The sequence below is a fragment of the Lontra canadensis genome, unplaced genomic scaffold, assembly GCF_010015895.1.
Source record: "Lontra canadensis isolate GAN:19392208 unplaced genomic scaffold, GSC_riverotter_1.0 scaffold106, whole genome shotgun sequence".
Lineage (NCBI taxonomy): Eukaryota > Metazoa > Chordata > Mammalia > Carnivora > Mustelidae > Lontra > Lontra canadensis.
Genome location: NW_022631100.1, coordinates 5,751,186 through 5,765,815, shown reverse-complemented (window position 1 = coordinate 5,765,815; position 14,630 = coordinate 5,751,186). Strand labels below are relative to the sequence as shown.

The following is a 14,630-nucleotide window of genomic DNA, read 5'->3' as shown; positions in this document are numbered from 1 at the left end:
TAGGGCAGCGAAAGGATTTAACATCCAAATTCATTTGAAAAACAGAAGCTAGATGAGTATCAAGAGGAAAATGGAGACGGTTACAACATTCCCTTGCTGGCTGGAGTAGTATTATTATTGAATAATATTTTTATTAAAAATTTCTAGACCGTTTGGTAAAGATATTTATATGCCAGACTCCACAGTGTCTCAGTAAGGCACTGAATCTCTCACAGAGGAGCTACATAAGCCCCAGGAGGCTCCCACCTGCGTGTAACTCATGTCTGCACCTGCCCCCCACCCACATACACACACACACTGTGCACAGCCGGGCTCTTGTCACGTGGGGCCACGGCAAGTACTGGGCATGTGTCATTTCTCCCCATTTCAGAACTGTCATGGAGTTTCTCCCGATGATGCTGGCCTTGCCCAGATGTGAAGCCAGAAAGAAAAGACAATGGGGCCTGAGCTGGAGCCTAAAGGGCGGGCGACCGAGTAAATGGAGAAGGAGGTGGAAGGAGTCACACAGAGAGTGTCCCTGAGGGGATGGTCCTGGCAAAGCCAAGGGGACTCCTGGACATCCTCAGCTGGGAAATAATGCTGCCTGGTAAAGAGAGGGAAGCATCATTAATTCCATGCCTGATCCGACTGGGAGCTCAGAGAGGCCCCCAGCAGAGGCCCACCCTGGGCCCGAGAGCCCTCTGTTTCTCTCTCGTCCAGCTTCCTCTCTCTCCTTGTGCCTGGGTCACTCCCCGGAGCAATCCCGGCTCCTTCTAGGGGAAGGCCCTGGGTAGGAGGGGTGGGATCTTCTGCTTTTGAGTGGTCTGAGATGCACACTTGGCTTCTCAGCTCAGCTTCCCAGACAGGAAACACAAGAACGGATGGCAGAGCGGTGAGGGGGAGGGAGGCCTTAACCTCTAGACAAGTGCCCGGGAGGCTCTTCGCTAGGAGCCCACTGAGCGTGCCCACTCACTCATGTGGTTTCTCTGCTAATGGAGATTTGCAAAGAGCCATTCTGCAGGTGTTCCTTATTTTCACCTCTCTCTAAGCCTGGTCCTCCTCCTCCCTCCCCATGCCACTCTGTCTGGCAAATCAGCAGGGATAATCCCGTGCAGCTCTGTGCATCCGGAAGGCTGTGACTCTGAATCTCTATGTCAGGTTTATTTTGATGTTGACAAGAAGCCGCACACAGCAGCAGTGGGGCCTTGGGGCTCCGAGGGAGCCGGAAACATCGTCCCTCTTCCCATTGCCTGGTGCCCTGGGAGGAAGTCCTGCAGAGGAATGGTCAGCTCCCAAGTGGCCAGCAAATGAATCGTCGCTGGCAGTGGGTTAAGGGAGGCCTTTGTGGGTTATGTCACAATGCTAAAGGCCGTGGACATTGCAGTGGGTCGAGCGGTGTCCCCCTAAATTTCATGCCCACCTGGAACCTCAGAATGTGACCTTATTTGGATATAGGTTCTCTGTAGGTATAACTAAGATGGGGTAATCTTGGACTTAGGGTGGACCCCAAATCCAGTAACTGGGGTCTTTAGAAGGGAGAGGGAGATTTGGACGCCCAGGAGAAGGCCACGTAACAACTGAGGCCAGGACTGGAGCAACGCACTTCCGAGTTTAAAGTCTCCAAGAAATGGCCCAGCCACCAGAAGGTGGAAGAGGTGAGGAAGGTTCTTCCCAAGCGCCTGTAAAGGGACTGCGGCCCTGCCGACACTTGACGTTGGACTTTCTGCCCCCAGAACTGGAGGAATAAACTGTTGTTGCTAGAAGCCACCTCCTTGGTGGCAACTTGTTTTGGCAGCCCTCAGAAATGAAGGGGGAGCACTTGATACGAACAGAATGGGGGAGCCGCGCAGAGTTGTACAAAAGGCGTTTTGTGAATAAAGACCGGGACTGTAAGAGGCAAATGAAAAAAATGGAGTCATGTCAACATCACAGAAGGGGGTACTGGACAGCGTACCCCTACATTTATGATGTTCCCGACAAGGATGAGGGAACACCTGGGGGATACTAGGTGCTGGGTTCTAGGTACACACGGATGAGTAGGGCCCCATCCTGGACGCACATAGGACACATAAGACATAAAACCAGAGCCTGTCTGACACAATGCTGGGTCCTCCTCTGGACGTGGGCTCCAAGGTCCAGTGGAATTACTTCTTGTAGGGATGATGGGGGCAGAGAGGCACTTGGTAAACCTATAGGGAAGGACAGAGAGAAGGAAGGAAGGAAGGGAGAAAGACTCTTCGGGCGTGTGAGGGGAACAGGTGGTACCAGCCCAGTTTCCCATACCCAACACATGTGTGCACTTAGTAAATGCTCCCAGATAACCAACCCCCCCACACACACCACCACCTCAGGTTTCCTGGTCTGGCCTTTGTGGTGAATCCTAATGAGGCTTTGGGGTGCAGACCCGAGTTGCAGGCAATAAGAGACTGGAGAGAGCTAAAATCCCTCTGCTTCTTGCAATCTCTGAGTATGTGCTGAATGAATATCAAGCCCCAGGCTTTGGGGGAGAACCACGACAGCCCACGAAAACATCAGGCCGCTTCTTGTCCAGTGGGAACTAGCATTCGAGCAGATGAGAAGGGCTCATTTCTGAAGTCAAAGCTTTAGGGATTCCTAGGAATCTGTGGATTTTATTTTTGATGCTGTTGAGACCCACGGGCTGTGGGGAGATGGGTCTCCGGGCATCTCAGTGGTTCACCAAGCTGTCTTCATTTTACCCTCTTTACACGAAGCTTAAGATTCAAAGGGGGCGCAGTGGGAGTCACTGCGAGGCCAAGACTAATTTGTGTTTTTATTAGCCCCTTGGCAGATGCTGCTATGCCCTTTTCTGTACCTAGCCTCTCCTAAACGGACTGTCACTATGACTGACCAGGAAAGAGGTTGACTGAGGCTCTGGTGAGTTCTGGTCAGAGGTTTGGTCAGTCTGTTACTCCGTGAACTGTTCCCACGCCAGAGGGGACTAATGCCTTTTGGCAAAGACAAAGCCCTGCGAGGACTCCAAAACTTCAGTCTCACACGAACCTAATCAGCCAGGAGTCCCAAATCAGGTGGTTGTTTGACAACATGCCCGTGAAGGGAGGGGGGCAGTCTTAAGAAAATGTAACCTTATGTTATCGATCAATTTTTAAAAGCCTTCTGGGGTGTGTATACCGCTTTATTTCTGTCTCCTACAGCTTCCAGATCTGCATAGTCATAACTGATGAACAAAATGATCACCTGGAGGGGCCTTGGGGAAAGGTTTAATTCTGTTTGGTAGGCAATGCTTCACGAGGCAGGCAGAAAATTGGAAAACTGCATTTTTAGAGAAGAAAAATGTCAACGAGAATTGGAGGAAAAGTAAGCAGTTTCTGGCTAAGTATCAATTAAACAAAAAATTCAATTTTCCAGAAGACACCTTTTCCTCAACCTCCCAGTTAATGGTGCTTGGCTAAGGTGCCCAGTGGATATTTGATGACTGCTAATTACTTACACTGGACCTCACCACACCCAGAAATGTTGCTCACCCTTATAACAAAGGCCATTTGCTATTTCCAGAAACATCCTGAAGAAATACCAAAGAATTAAACCTGAAGTTCCAGAAACTTTAATTTTAGGACAAAAGGTAAAGAATATATTCTGAAAAAAAAAAAAAAAAAAGATTTCTTAAAAAAAAAAAGGCGGGGGAGAATTCATTTGTAGGACAGGACAGAAACATAAACCCTGTGGAGTTACGACTGTTTTGGAACACGCTGGACAGTTGTGAACCGGTGGTTTTCTAGCACTGAATCCCAAAAGCACATCCCCAAAGATGTGCTTCCTCTGAGCTAACAGGTAGTGGTGAATGTGTGGCTGGGAACTCAGGTGGGCTCCTGTGTACAGGCTGAGCTGAGGCAAAGCAGGAAAACCGCTGAAGACCGAGGTTTTCCTGCTTCACCCTTAGGACCGTTCTCGGGTTCCAGAGTGTCACCCAACTCTTGCTGTTACAACCACTTTTTTTGTTGTTTTTGTTGGGGAAGAGGAAAGCGATGCTGAATCCCAGTGCCAGTGCTGTCGCTCATGTGCCCATGGCCCAGGGCACCAATCAGACCCTCTAGCCCCTCTGCGACACCTAGTGCCTACAACTTTCCCTCATTGACTAGTCACAGGAGAACCGCTCTGCTCCTCGGTGCCACAATAGGCCACTCCTCTTCTTAAGCTTAAGTCCTTCAGCCCCAAGGTACATAACTCTGTGCACATCAACAACCTTTGGGATGCCTATGTGTGTTTTGCACAGTTTGCAAGCTGCACTTCTGCAGTATTTCCTGAAATCTTTGCAACTACATAATCTCAGGCCAGGTTGCATTTGTACCTAAAAGGGGGGGAACCTGTTCTGGATTGATGCTCCTCTGTTTAGGAGGAAACTAGAAAAATCTCCAAAGAATCCAGGACAGCAAGGAGGGAAATGAATTGGAACCCAGCCTGTCTCGTTAGTACCTCGTCACTTTGTATACAAGTCATTATGAATGATTTATTAATTCGACAAACATTTGTAGGCATTCAATAAATATTTGCTTAATGAATTGCCGAATGCATTAGCTACTTGTTAGGCACTGTGGGCTGTGACACTGGAAGAACAAGACACAGTTTGGCCCCCAAGAAGCCCATCCGATGGTGTGGCTGGTGGGCGAGGTAGGCAGGTAGGCAGGCACTGTGAGAAGAATTAATTTCCAAGAGTGTTCACGCCATCCCAGGCACCTCGAAACTCTCTTCATAGATTACGTCACTTAATCTTTACCATAGCTTTACTAAATCTGCTCACAGGTGAGAAGTTCAGAAATCAATCCCAGGCAGTCTGACTCAGACCTCACACTGTACGCTGCGGTGCCCTGGGGCAGCCGTGGGCGAGCAGAGGAATGGATGGTTCAGGGAGATAAAGGATGTGAAGACCGAATGTTTGGTTGGAAGGGCGAGGGAGAACCAACAAGGAAGCCGAGACTTCTACGTGGAGCAACGAGGAAGCTGGTGTGGTGTGCTGAGCTGGCCCCTTCGCGCGAGGAGTAGGTTGCTGGGTACAGTGTGGAGGAGTGATCACAGCAGTTGGGGACATGTTGAGTTTGAAGTCCCTGTTGGACATTCAAGTGGATTTCCAAGCAAGCTACTAATGAGGCTCTGATAACAGAGGTTTCTATTAGTTTCTAACTCATAGAAGAGGTCTGGGTAGAGACGAGAGTTGGCTGTTGTTGGACGAAAGTTTTGTTCTTGCCACTTGATGGTTTAATGCTTTAGTGAGGGGCTAGCAGTTCATAAATGCTTTGGTTGTATTATTTGTTTGGCTTGTGTTGAAATTTTAGACCTATGATCACGAGTTATTATGTCCACCCCCTTTACCCTTCCCCCAAAAGCATATACCCTTCCCCCCAAAACATATACATGTATATATACATAGAGGGAGGAGAGAGAAAGGCAGGGAGGGAGATGATGAATATGGATACACCTGAACTAGGGGATGCAGTTCCCACGATAAAGACACAGTTACTGACCCCAAACACTCACTGTCTCATACAGAGGAGTAGAGAGAAGCGGCCCGTTTATGCCCTCTCCTCTTTCCCCTGGTTATTAATCCATCACATTGTACTTTATTCCAGTCTCAAGAGACTGGCGTATGTCAAGTCTAGGAGTTCAGTTTAAGTCATCCAGGGTGACTTGAACCTCTCTGTCCAAGGACGTGACCGTACATCCCCAGAGACTGGTCTGGGCTGGAGCGCATGGACGGAAACGTGAATTCAGAGAACCACAGGACGCCCTGTGGGCAGAGGAGCGGGCTGCGGAAAGGATGAAAGGCGGGGTGTCAGTGGGCTCCTGGGCGCAGCTGGCCATGGCTGTGCTTCATTTGCCCCATGTCAAGCTTTCTTTCCCGTAGATTGTGAGTTGTCTCTGAGAGTGAGTGTCTAATTAGTTTGCATTTGATTTCTTGGCTGCCTAATGAACTACCTCTGTAGTTCTAGCTGTGATGTCATTAGCATCTCATTGCCTTGGGCACCAACTCAGGAGAGAGAGTCTTAAGCAGCCCCAGAATCCTACAGGAATCATAGTAATTTACTTCATCCCATCTCCCTCCAACTCCGTGACCTGTTGGTTCCTACCAGCAGAGCAGACCCTTCGTGAGGACGGGCCGGTCACTTTGATCATCCTCGTATGGTTCGTGAGCCTAGGTGGGTCAGGGTGTACACGGCGAAAGCCACGGGCACATCCACAGTGAGATTCTGAACATCGAGGATGCCAATATTCTCATTCCACAATATTCTATTGGGGAAATTCATCCACTGTGTGCTGTAGGATACAGATTTAGCCTAAAGCAAATGGCATTTATTTATAGCAGACTGTATTTGCAAAATGCTTTGCAGTTTTGAGGCTGTTAACTACATTCCAGGTTGGCTGTTCTTCTACTTATAAGAAAGCGAAGTATCATTGCTGGACTGCAGCGCCTCCGTGGGAGTGGAGAGATGCATTCTGCAACCAGGGATCAGAGGGGGTCACACCTGGGGCTTCTTGATCACAAGGCACCTGCGCGAATTATAATCTTTTAAGACTTCAGCTGTAGCTCCTTTCTCATGTCCAGACACTGTAACTTGTTGAAATCGTATGTTCATTTTATTAAAAGACTGAGTAGTGTCTTAAAGTTCTCAGGCGTCTCCACCCAGGAGCTAGAGGGAGCTAAGAGGCAAGAAGTGCCTATGGAACGTCATCCAAGCGAGCGGCCAGTGCAGGGGGAGCTGTTGAACCATAAGGATATAAGGTGGGGTCTCCTCCCCGTGACTCTCCACACACCCACCTCTCTTCCGCCCGCTGCAACATGGAGGGGGAGTTAAAAGCAGATGTCAAAGATCAGACTCTCCTGGAGCTTTTAGGATTTGAACTACTCTTTCACTGACCACGGAGATGATGGTTATAGGTGCTCTCTTTGGGCAAAGGGAGATTTATTTGGGCTTTCACCACCGGACTCCATCATTTTAAGGAGTATTTCCCAATTGTGTCTTCAACTGCGCATGGAAAATGCATTTCCTCTTTGAAAAATCTCTCTCACACACACATCTCTATTCTTTGCTGTAGCCTGAATAGATGGCTTTGGGAGTTCCCTGCTCATCACCTCTGTATAAATCCGGCTCCTCTCCAGCTCCGTACTGCATGACGAGGGAACTGGAGGGGCCTTCAGCAGGCCCCCTTTCTAAGGAGCAGAATATTTTCAGGAGAAGGAAAATTGTCTTCTGGATTAAAACAAGAGTTTGGCGGTCTGCCACCATCTTCTTTGCCATCCTCCTCCCCCTGCCTCTCTCCTCCCTAACCTTGCACCTGTCCCGGGCAGGGGGGATATGGAGGGCGATTCCTGAGTCTTGATTTTAATTGGGATCGTCAGAAGACAGCGGCCAGGGAATCAGCCCCTCAAACGTTTACAGCAATTACAAGCCTTAATGATGGAGCGCTGGAGGGCAGGGAGGTGGTCACTGTGCTCCACTGTGTTTGGGGATGCAGTGCCCTCTAGTGGCCGCATCTGTCTGTGCACCGGTGCCTCCGAAGTAATGGATGGGCCGTTGTCCCACACAGGGATGTTTATAGGGTATGTGGTAGGGAGGAGGGGGCGGAGTTCCGGGTATTTGGGGATTAAAGGGGGAGAGAAAATTTCTCCTTGAAGTAAATTTTACTTCATGTGAAGGATATCCAGGGGATTTTAATTTTCTGTCTCTCAGTTACTTCTGTATCTCACTGTGGTTGTTTCTCCTTGGGATACATTTTATGGAATGACGTTACTTGTTAATGTCATACTATTTCTTTGAAAAAAATGGTACCACAACTTTTTTAAGTAACCAGCTGTTACTTCCCCATAAGTTTTTGTGTGGTGCCCAAGTGGCCACACAGAATTCATCACAGATAGTGTGCTCACGGAAGTCATTTTAGACTTGCTGTCCCCCTCTAGTGGTCATTTCGTGGGAAATCTTTCCCAGCCCCTGCTGAATCCTTTCTCTACAAAAGGAGGGCTGTGGGTTAATGAAATGTTTCTGACTGTAAGGGCCATGAGGGTCCTCCAAGAGACCCTCAAGCTCTCTGGCATGGTTTCTTGCACTGCAAGAATTTTTTAAACTTTGTCTTGGAAAGAAACAGTGTCTTTTCTGATTTTTTTAAAATTTCATTTACTTTCTCAGTGAAAGAAGGCCCATTTTTCTAGAAATCATTTCAAGAATCCAAACCTCATCTCTGCCCAGTCCATATAGCCTATTGAAGAAGACTGAGGCATGGCCAGGGGCTGGGTGGGGAGAGCCCTGCTAGACTGTGCTCACCTTACAATCACTCCCAGCCGGGGGGCTGACCAGGGCACCTAAACCTGAATGTGGATCAAGATTTATAGGTGGCGGGGTGCCTGGGTGGCTCAGCGGGTTAAGCCTCTGCCTTTGGCTCGGGTCATGATCTCAGGGTCCTGGGATCGAGCCCCGCATCAGGCTTTCTGCTCAGTGGAGAGCCTGCTTCCCTCTCTCTCTCTGCCTGCCTCTCTGCCTACTTGTGACCTGTCTCTCTGTGTCAAATAAATAAATAAATCTTAAAAAAAAAAAAAGATTTATAGGTGGCACTGAGTGCCTCTGGGGCTGGCTGGTGTGGACTCCTGGGCCTCCCTGTTGACACCATTCTTCTTTATGGTGTATGCACTTACACAGTTCTTATAACCTAGGAAAGGCTTCAGTTCAACTCTGGGTTTGTTATTAAACAAAGTGCAAATGTGAAATAAATGATACCTCACGTTTACAGTCACCGAGTGAGTCCTTCATGTTAGTGTGAAGGAGTTTCTGGAGAAAGCTGCCTCACCCACGTAACGAGGGTGTTCATCTGGGAAACAACAGTGTCGTAATGTCTCGTGACATGTCCAAATGGGCTCAGATTACATAGCAAACCTGGGGGAGGAGCGCAGAGAGCTCCCTGGACCCCACAGGAGAGAACCCTGTTAGAAAGTCTGTGAGCTGTAGCTTGCAGTCACCCTGTAAAACCCCTTTACAAACCATTCTAGTCATTTTCCCCCAAAGATCTGGCCCATCAAGTACCACGTTCCTGAGCAGTCCAAGATGACCAGAACAAATGTTCTGTATCTGCCCCTTGTTTCTAGAAGCCCAGTGGTCTCCGTGAAATTGTTTCATGTTCGGGCCTGTCGCTGTGTCGTGAAAGGTCTGGGATCTCTTACGGAGCCCAAGGGCTTTTGGTCAGTGGACTGTACTTCCATCTTTGTCTAGTATGAATAAGTTAAATGGGAAATCATGAACGCTTGGAAGACAAATTCCAAGCCGTGTTTTCTTCCACAGGGAATAAAGTATTACTTATTTTCAGGTAGGCATTTCTCATCTTTGTCACCAAAAATAAACCAAGAATTTCTCTAACTACCTTTCACTCATCAATCAAAGCCTAACATTATAAATCCGTCTCTTTGCTTTGGAGGGGCCAAGCTCCCTCCCATCTTCCACGCACTGAAGAATAAGGAAGCAGAAAAGTCCTCTTCCTTCCCAGTGACTTAAAGGCTTTGGAATCGGACAAAACTGGATTCAAATCCCAGCACTTACAACATCCTAGCTGTGTGACCTTGAGGCTCTTGGCCTCGCTTTCCTCCTCCATAAGATGGGTACAGTGGTGGAACTCCATGCAGAGAGTTCTTGCATGGGTTCAAGGGGGCCCATGACAGATCTTACTTCACAGTTTAAGTAAATCTTACCTCTCCTTCTGATTAAAACTCTTATGCTGATGACTGGACATGTACTAGCCACTGTGTTATGTGCTTTAAAAACATGTTGCCATTTATTTATTCCTCACACATCACCTGTAGGCACATTGAATATCTTCATCTTACGGATGAAGAAACTGAGTCCCGTTTGGGACTGTTGTTACCGTTTGGATTGTTGACAGTCGCAGACCCCACACAGACACCGCCGAGGCATCCCTCAGAGGAGGGGATCAGGGGAGCTGAGGAGTCTCCAAAAGGAAACAACCCGATCTCACGTGTGGAAGGTCATTTGAACCCCAATAGGTTAGAGGGAGGACGGGTTCCCCGCATTGATGGGGTCGTCAGAGTCATGTCTCTGACAGTGACATTTTGTGACCTTCCTAAGATTTGACTCCAGCACTCAGGGGCCATGAGATCACGCAAGACCTCGCTCTTTCGCCTGCCTCATTGTCCCTTTTCATTTTGGGTCTGGCAGGCAACTCCCCATCCGACGAGTCAGAGGAACGGGAAAGAGACCCCAAGGTGCTGACGTTCCCAGAGTACATCGCCAGCTTGTCAGAGTCCGGCACCAAGCGCATGGCGGCTGGGGTCCGCATGGAATGCCAGAGCAAGGGACGATGTCCCTCCTCCTGTCCCCTGTGCCACGTGACATCCAGCCCTGACACTCCGGCTGAGCCAGTCCTGCTGGAAGTGACCAGAGCAGCCCCCATCTACGAACTGGTGACCAACAACCAGACCCAGAAGGTAAGAGGCCCGGGACTCAGGGGACTCAGGGAAGCATCAGCAACAACAGAGGCCTTTCGGGTGACAGGGTATAGCTGAGCTCCATGCTAGCGTATGGATACTGAGATGTTTTGTTCAGCTAATCCAGGCACATAATTTGCTTAGATTTGCATGTTTGCATATTAAGTCAAAGCAGGGCCTCCACAACCCCCAAGGTAAGGACTCAGGAGTCACAGCTCAGCATTCGTGGAGGTCCTTGAGCAGCAAGCGCTGGGAGGAAGGAGGAGGATCGGGAGGTGTGGCATTCACAGCCACCAAAGCCATCGTTCAGAAAGCCTCAGGGACAGTCATGGGGGAAGGCTGGCTCTCCTAACAGATCCCGAGCCTGGACTGGCTGCAGCGAGGCTAAGAGGAGGGTGTCTGGCATAGGTCCTAGAGGGAAGGGTCTGGTCTTAGCCCCGGGGGGATGGTTTCCTGCCCGTGGCTCTGACTCTAAGAACAAAGACCACAAAACACCAACCACATCTGTGCAAATCTTCTGCCTTATGTTATACTGCGAGGTCATGACACGTTCCAAGCACCCCTCCATTCTCTGTGTGGCTTCCTTTCCAAAGGTGCTGAGAAAATGAATGGAGCCAAAGGGACACGCTGGAGAACTGTGGCAGAGGCAGGGGCTTAGCTCAGTCCCTAGCTCTCTGATCTCCTCAAGGACACAAAGAACAGAGTGGGTCACACTGACGATAGCAAGAATAAAAGCATGAAAGCTCAGGGTGTGGGGCTTCTGACACCACAAGCAAAGGTGACCTTGAGGGACAAGACATGGTAGAATCAGAGCAGAGAGCTCCTTACCTGCCTGAGAGCTCTGTCCATCCAGGTAGGGTGATAATTGCTTTCTCTTTCCTTTTTTAAGGGACACCTGGTGTGTCACAGTTGTTTCATAGGTGATGCTCTGACCAGCAGGGAGCGATTCTGCATGTGTGTGCTGCTCTCGCCTTTCTGCCTCTGCAGATGATATTTCACTGAATGTTTGAAAATAAGGTTCCTCACAGGAACAAAAGGATAAGTGGTTCCTTTGGCCTATGAAACCCTCTTCATTCTGGGGGAAGTGACGGGGGGAAGAAGAGCTTGGGAGAAGACACCGTGGGGTGGGGGGGGCTTGCAAGGTTGACAAGAAGGAAGGGTTGATGTCACTATGGAGATCCAGCGCTGTAGTGGCTTTAATCCAGCACCCTTCCCTGTCCTGCTTTATCTCCTGAGAGCACCCAGGGCTGCTGCCGCTGGCACCCCAAGAGCTCTGAGCACTTACCCCAAGGGTACACTCACAGAGGTGGGGGTACACGCACAGCACCACCCTATGGGACAAGGCAGGCAAAGCTGCAGAGTAAGGAAAAGCTGGGTGGGAGAGGAGGACAAAGACTCCCAGTGTCCTGCAGGGGCGTTGTGGGTAAAATGGGGAATCTGGGAATTTGTGTCTTTAGCATCTATTTGTGGGAAGCTAAAGGAATTTGTGTCTTTAGCGTCTCCCTCTCTGGATCTCCTACTGGCCAGACCTTGGCCCTTCCCTTACAGGTGCTTACCTAGTAATTGTTGACTAAAGGCTGTATGCGGGCAGTCACAATTTCCTTTTTATTCTGCTTCTCTCAGGGAAAGTCAGTTTTCTTAGCTTAAGAAAGTGTACTTTTGATTCGAATTTGGTTCAGTCAGGCAAAGTATGCAGTGAGCACCTACGGCATACCGGGTTTCTGGCTGGGAGCCGGCCGGGGACCAGTCACATGGAGCTCAGGCTCTGGTGTGGCCCCCACTCACTAGGCTCTGACCCTGAGTAAGTCACTAACCTCCCCGACTCTAAGCATCCTCCACTGTAAATCCTGTTTACCACGGAGCTCAAACTACAGTGTTAGCCTGAAAAGGGCCTTGAAATTCTAAAACTACACACATATTATAGTGATAATCAAGACTTGGTCCCTGTTCCCTAGAAGCTCCCAATCAGGGGGTGGGTGGGTGGGAAAGGGGTTAATATGGAAGTTTATTTCAACTGTTCTAACCTAAGATGGCCTACAGGAAATCCTGGAGGCACATCACTTAGGGTATCAGCTTTCAGCTTGGACATCTCAATTTTTATAATAGAGTTATCTATCATTTTTTTGCTTATTCTCTTGTTTTCTCTTTTTCTTCCTTCCTTCTTTCCTTCCTTCCTCCCTCCATCCCCCCCCCCACATCCCCTCTTTTCAATTTTTTTGGCCAAAAATTTTCCAAGATGACTGCTGCTTCATTTCTCTAATTTACTAATTCTGTGTGGGTTTGGTAAGAGTAGGTCAGAGAGAAGAGACTCACCGGAAAACAGAGGCTGCAGACAACGAGCTGACCCAGAGAGAAAGCTGATCTCGACCAGAGTGGACGGCCACATGCCTTGCGGCCAAGCTTGCCCTCTCCCTGTCCCCGGGCTGGGGTGGAGGCAGCAGGGCCCCACTAGGGTTCAGTGTCCATCAGGATCTGTTTCACCAGGGAATTTCCCCATCTCAAGTTCTGTTCCCTGATTTGTCTAATTATATCCACTTGTCCTTTCATCGACTAGGGCAGTATCTGCTGTGAAGTCACTGTATGTAAATAATTTTTCTAGGCTCTGTGGCATTTGTTTGCTTCCATAGAGGACCCAAGCCTGTCATCCAGACACAGTACTGATCGCTGATGTTTACTGATGACCGAGGCACTATTTATACGTGACTAATGCGTGCAGTGCACAGGTCCCGTGCTCTGCCCTGTGGTGTCTATTGTTTTGTGGAATCATCACCACAGCCCAGTGGGGAGAAGGCTGTTTCTGTCCCGTGTTTCCCGTTGAGGAGACCAAGTTGGTCTAATTTGCTGCATGTCCCACGGCAGGGACTGGCCGAGCTGAAGTCCTCACCCAGGGCGGAGGGCTCTGGAGCGCGGTTCTTCACCTGTGCATGGCGCGGTGCCTGCCTTCCACCAGGAAAGAGAGGCCTCACAGGCACGCACAACCCAAGGCAGAGCTGCCTAAATACTGTACGTGAGGGACAAGGCACGTGAAGGAACGCAGTGGAGGCCGTGCTGCGCAGGACCCAGAGGGCAGACGAGACTGCCCGGAGAGGCATTTGAGAAAGGGCCGAGTGCCTCAGGGCAGATGGAAGAGGGGTCAGGCCAGTGCGTGGTCAAGAGGTTATTGTTGCTAGGGCCCTGGGTGTGGCGTGACGGATGGATGGAGAAGGAGGGAGAAGTAAGACTTACTTCCAGGGTGATAGCCCTCGACCACAGGGGTGAACCGGTACACTAATGGGACAGCAGCACCCGGGAGGTCCTGTGAGGTCTGGCTTCCCAGAACCGGTCTCTTGGGGTAGGAACTGTAGGTCAAGAAAATGGTGACATGGGGTTCCAGCCTACCAGCTGGAAGTTCTCTAGAACCAAGCAGAGCCTGGATTGTGTCTCCTGACCACAGCCCTGGCTCCCGGACACTCATCCTTCCTTCTCTTACAGCTCTTACAGGAGGCCATCATGAGCTCACTGTGGTGCTCGGGGACCGGAGATGTCATCGAGGACTGGTGTCGATGCGATGCCACGGCTTTTGGAGCGGATGGACTCCCCACCTGTGCGCCTCTCCCGCAGCCCGTGTATGTCTCCCCTTCTCTGCCTCTGTTGCGTGCCCACTCCACTGGGTTCTGCAAACATCTCTTAGAGAGCATCCACTCATGGGAAAACAGGAAGCTGGGTGCCAGGGAACAGGGAGAAAAACACGAGGACTCAGAGAGCCTTCGATCTTAGGGGAGGCTGCCCAGAGTGTCACCGTAGAAGACATGGTCTGATGAGGGTTATCAGAGACATTTAGGTCAAGTGTGAAAGGGAATGGTCATGTCTGAATGTGGGGCATGGTGAAGGCTTCACGAAGGAGATGGCACTTGAGTTTCTCCCTGAAGGTAGAGAGGGTAGGACAGCACGGGCAGAAGATCAGACGGGTAAAGTGACGTGGCAGTGGAGGAAGTGAGAGATCGGTAGTGAGACTCTACGAGACCAGTGACACATTTCCGGGGTAGCAGCACTGTGTGGAGCCGTTAGGTACTGTTACCGCTACCGTTTAAGAGACAAGGAAATGCATTCAGATGGGCTGAATGGTTTTCCCAGGTCATCAAGCAGAAAGCAGAGCTGCCACCCCTAAGAGGCTGTGATCTCAGCCATGATAGTGTGGAGAGGACACGATGAAAAG

At 49.8% G+C, this 14,630-nt stretch overlaps 1 protein-coding gene across 2 annotated transcripts in view; it reads left to right on the top strand.

The window, feature by feature from the left end:
• The window catches only part of ASTN1 (astrotactin 1), a 310,433-nt gene that overhangs the window by 271,511 nt on the left and 24,292 nt on the right, over window positions 1-14,630 (top strand). For both annotated transcript variants that reach the window (XM_032838732.1, XM_032838731.1), the window contains exons 17-18: window positions 10,167-10,435; window positions 13,907-14,040. In XM_032838732.1, the coding sequence (XP_032694623.1) occupies window positions 10,167-10,435; window positions 13,907-14,040 (403 nt within the window). The remainder of the gene's footprint in view (window positions 1-10,166; window positions 10,436-13,906; window positions 14,041-14,630) is intronic.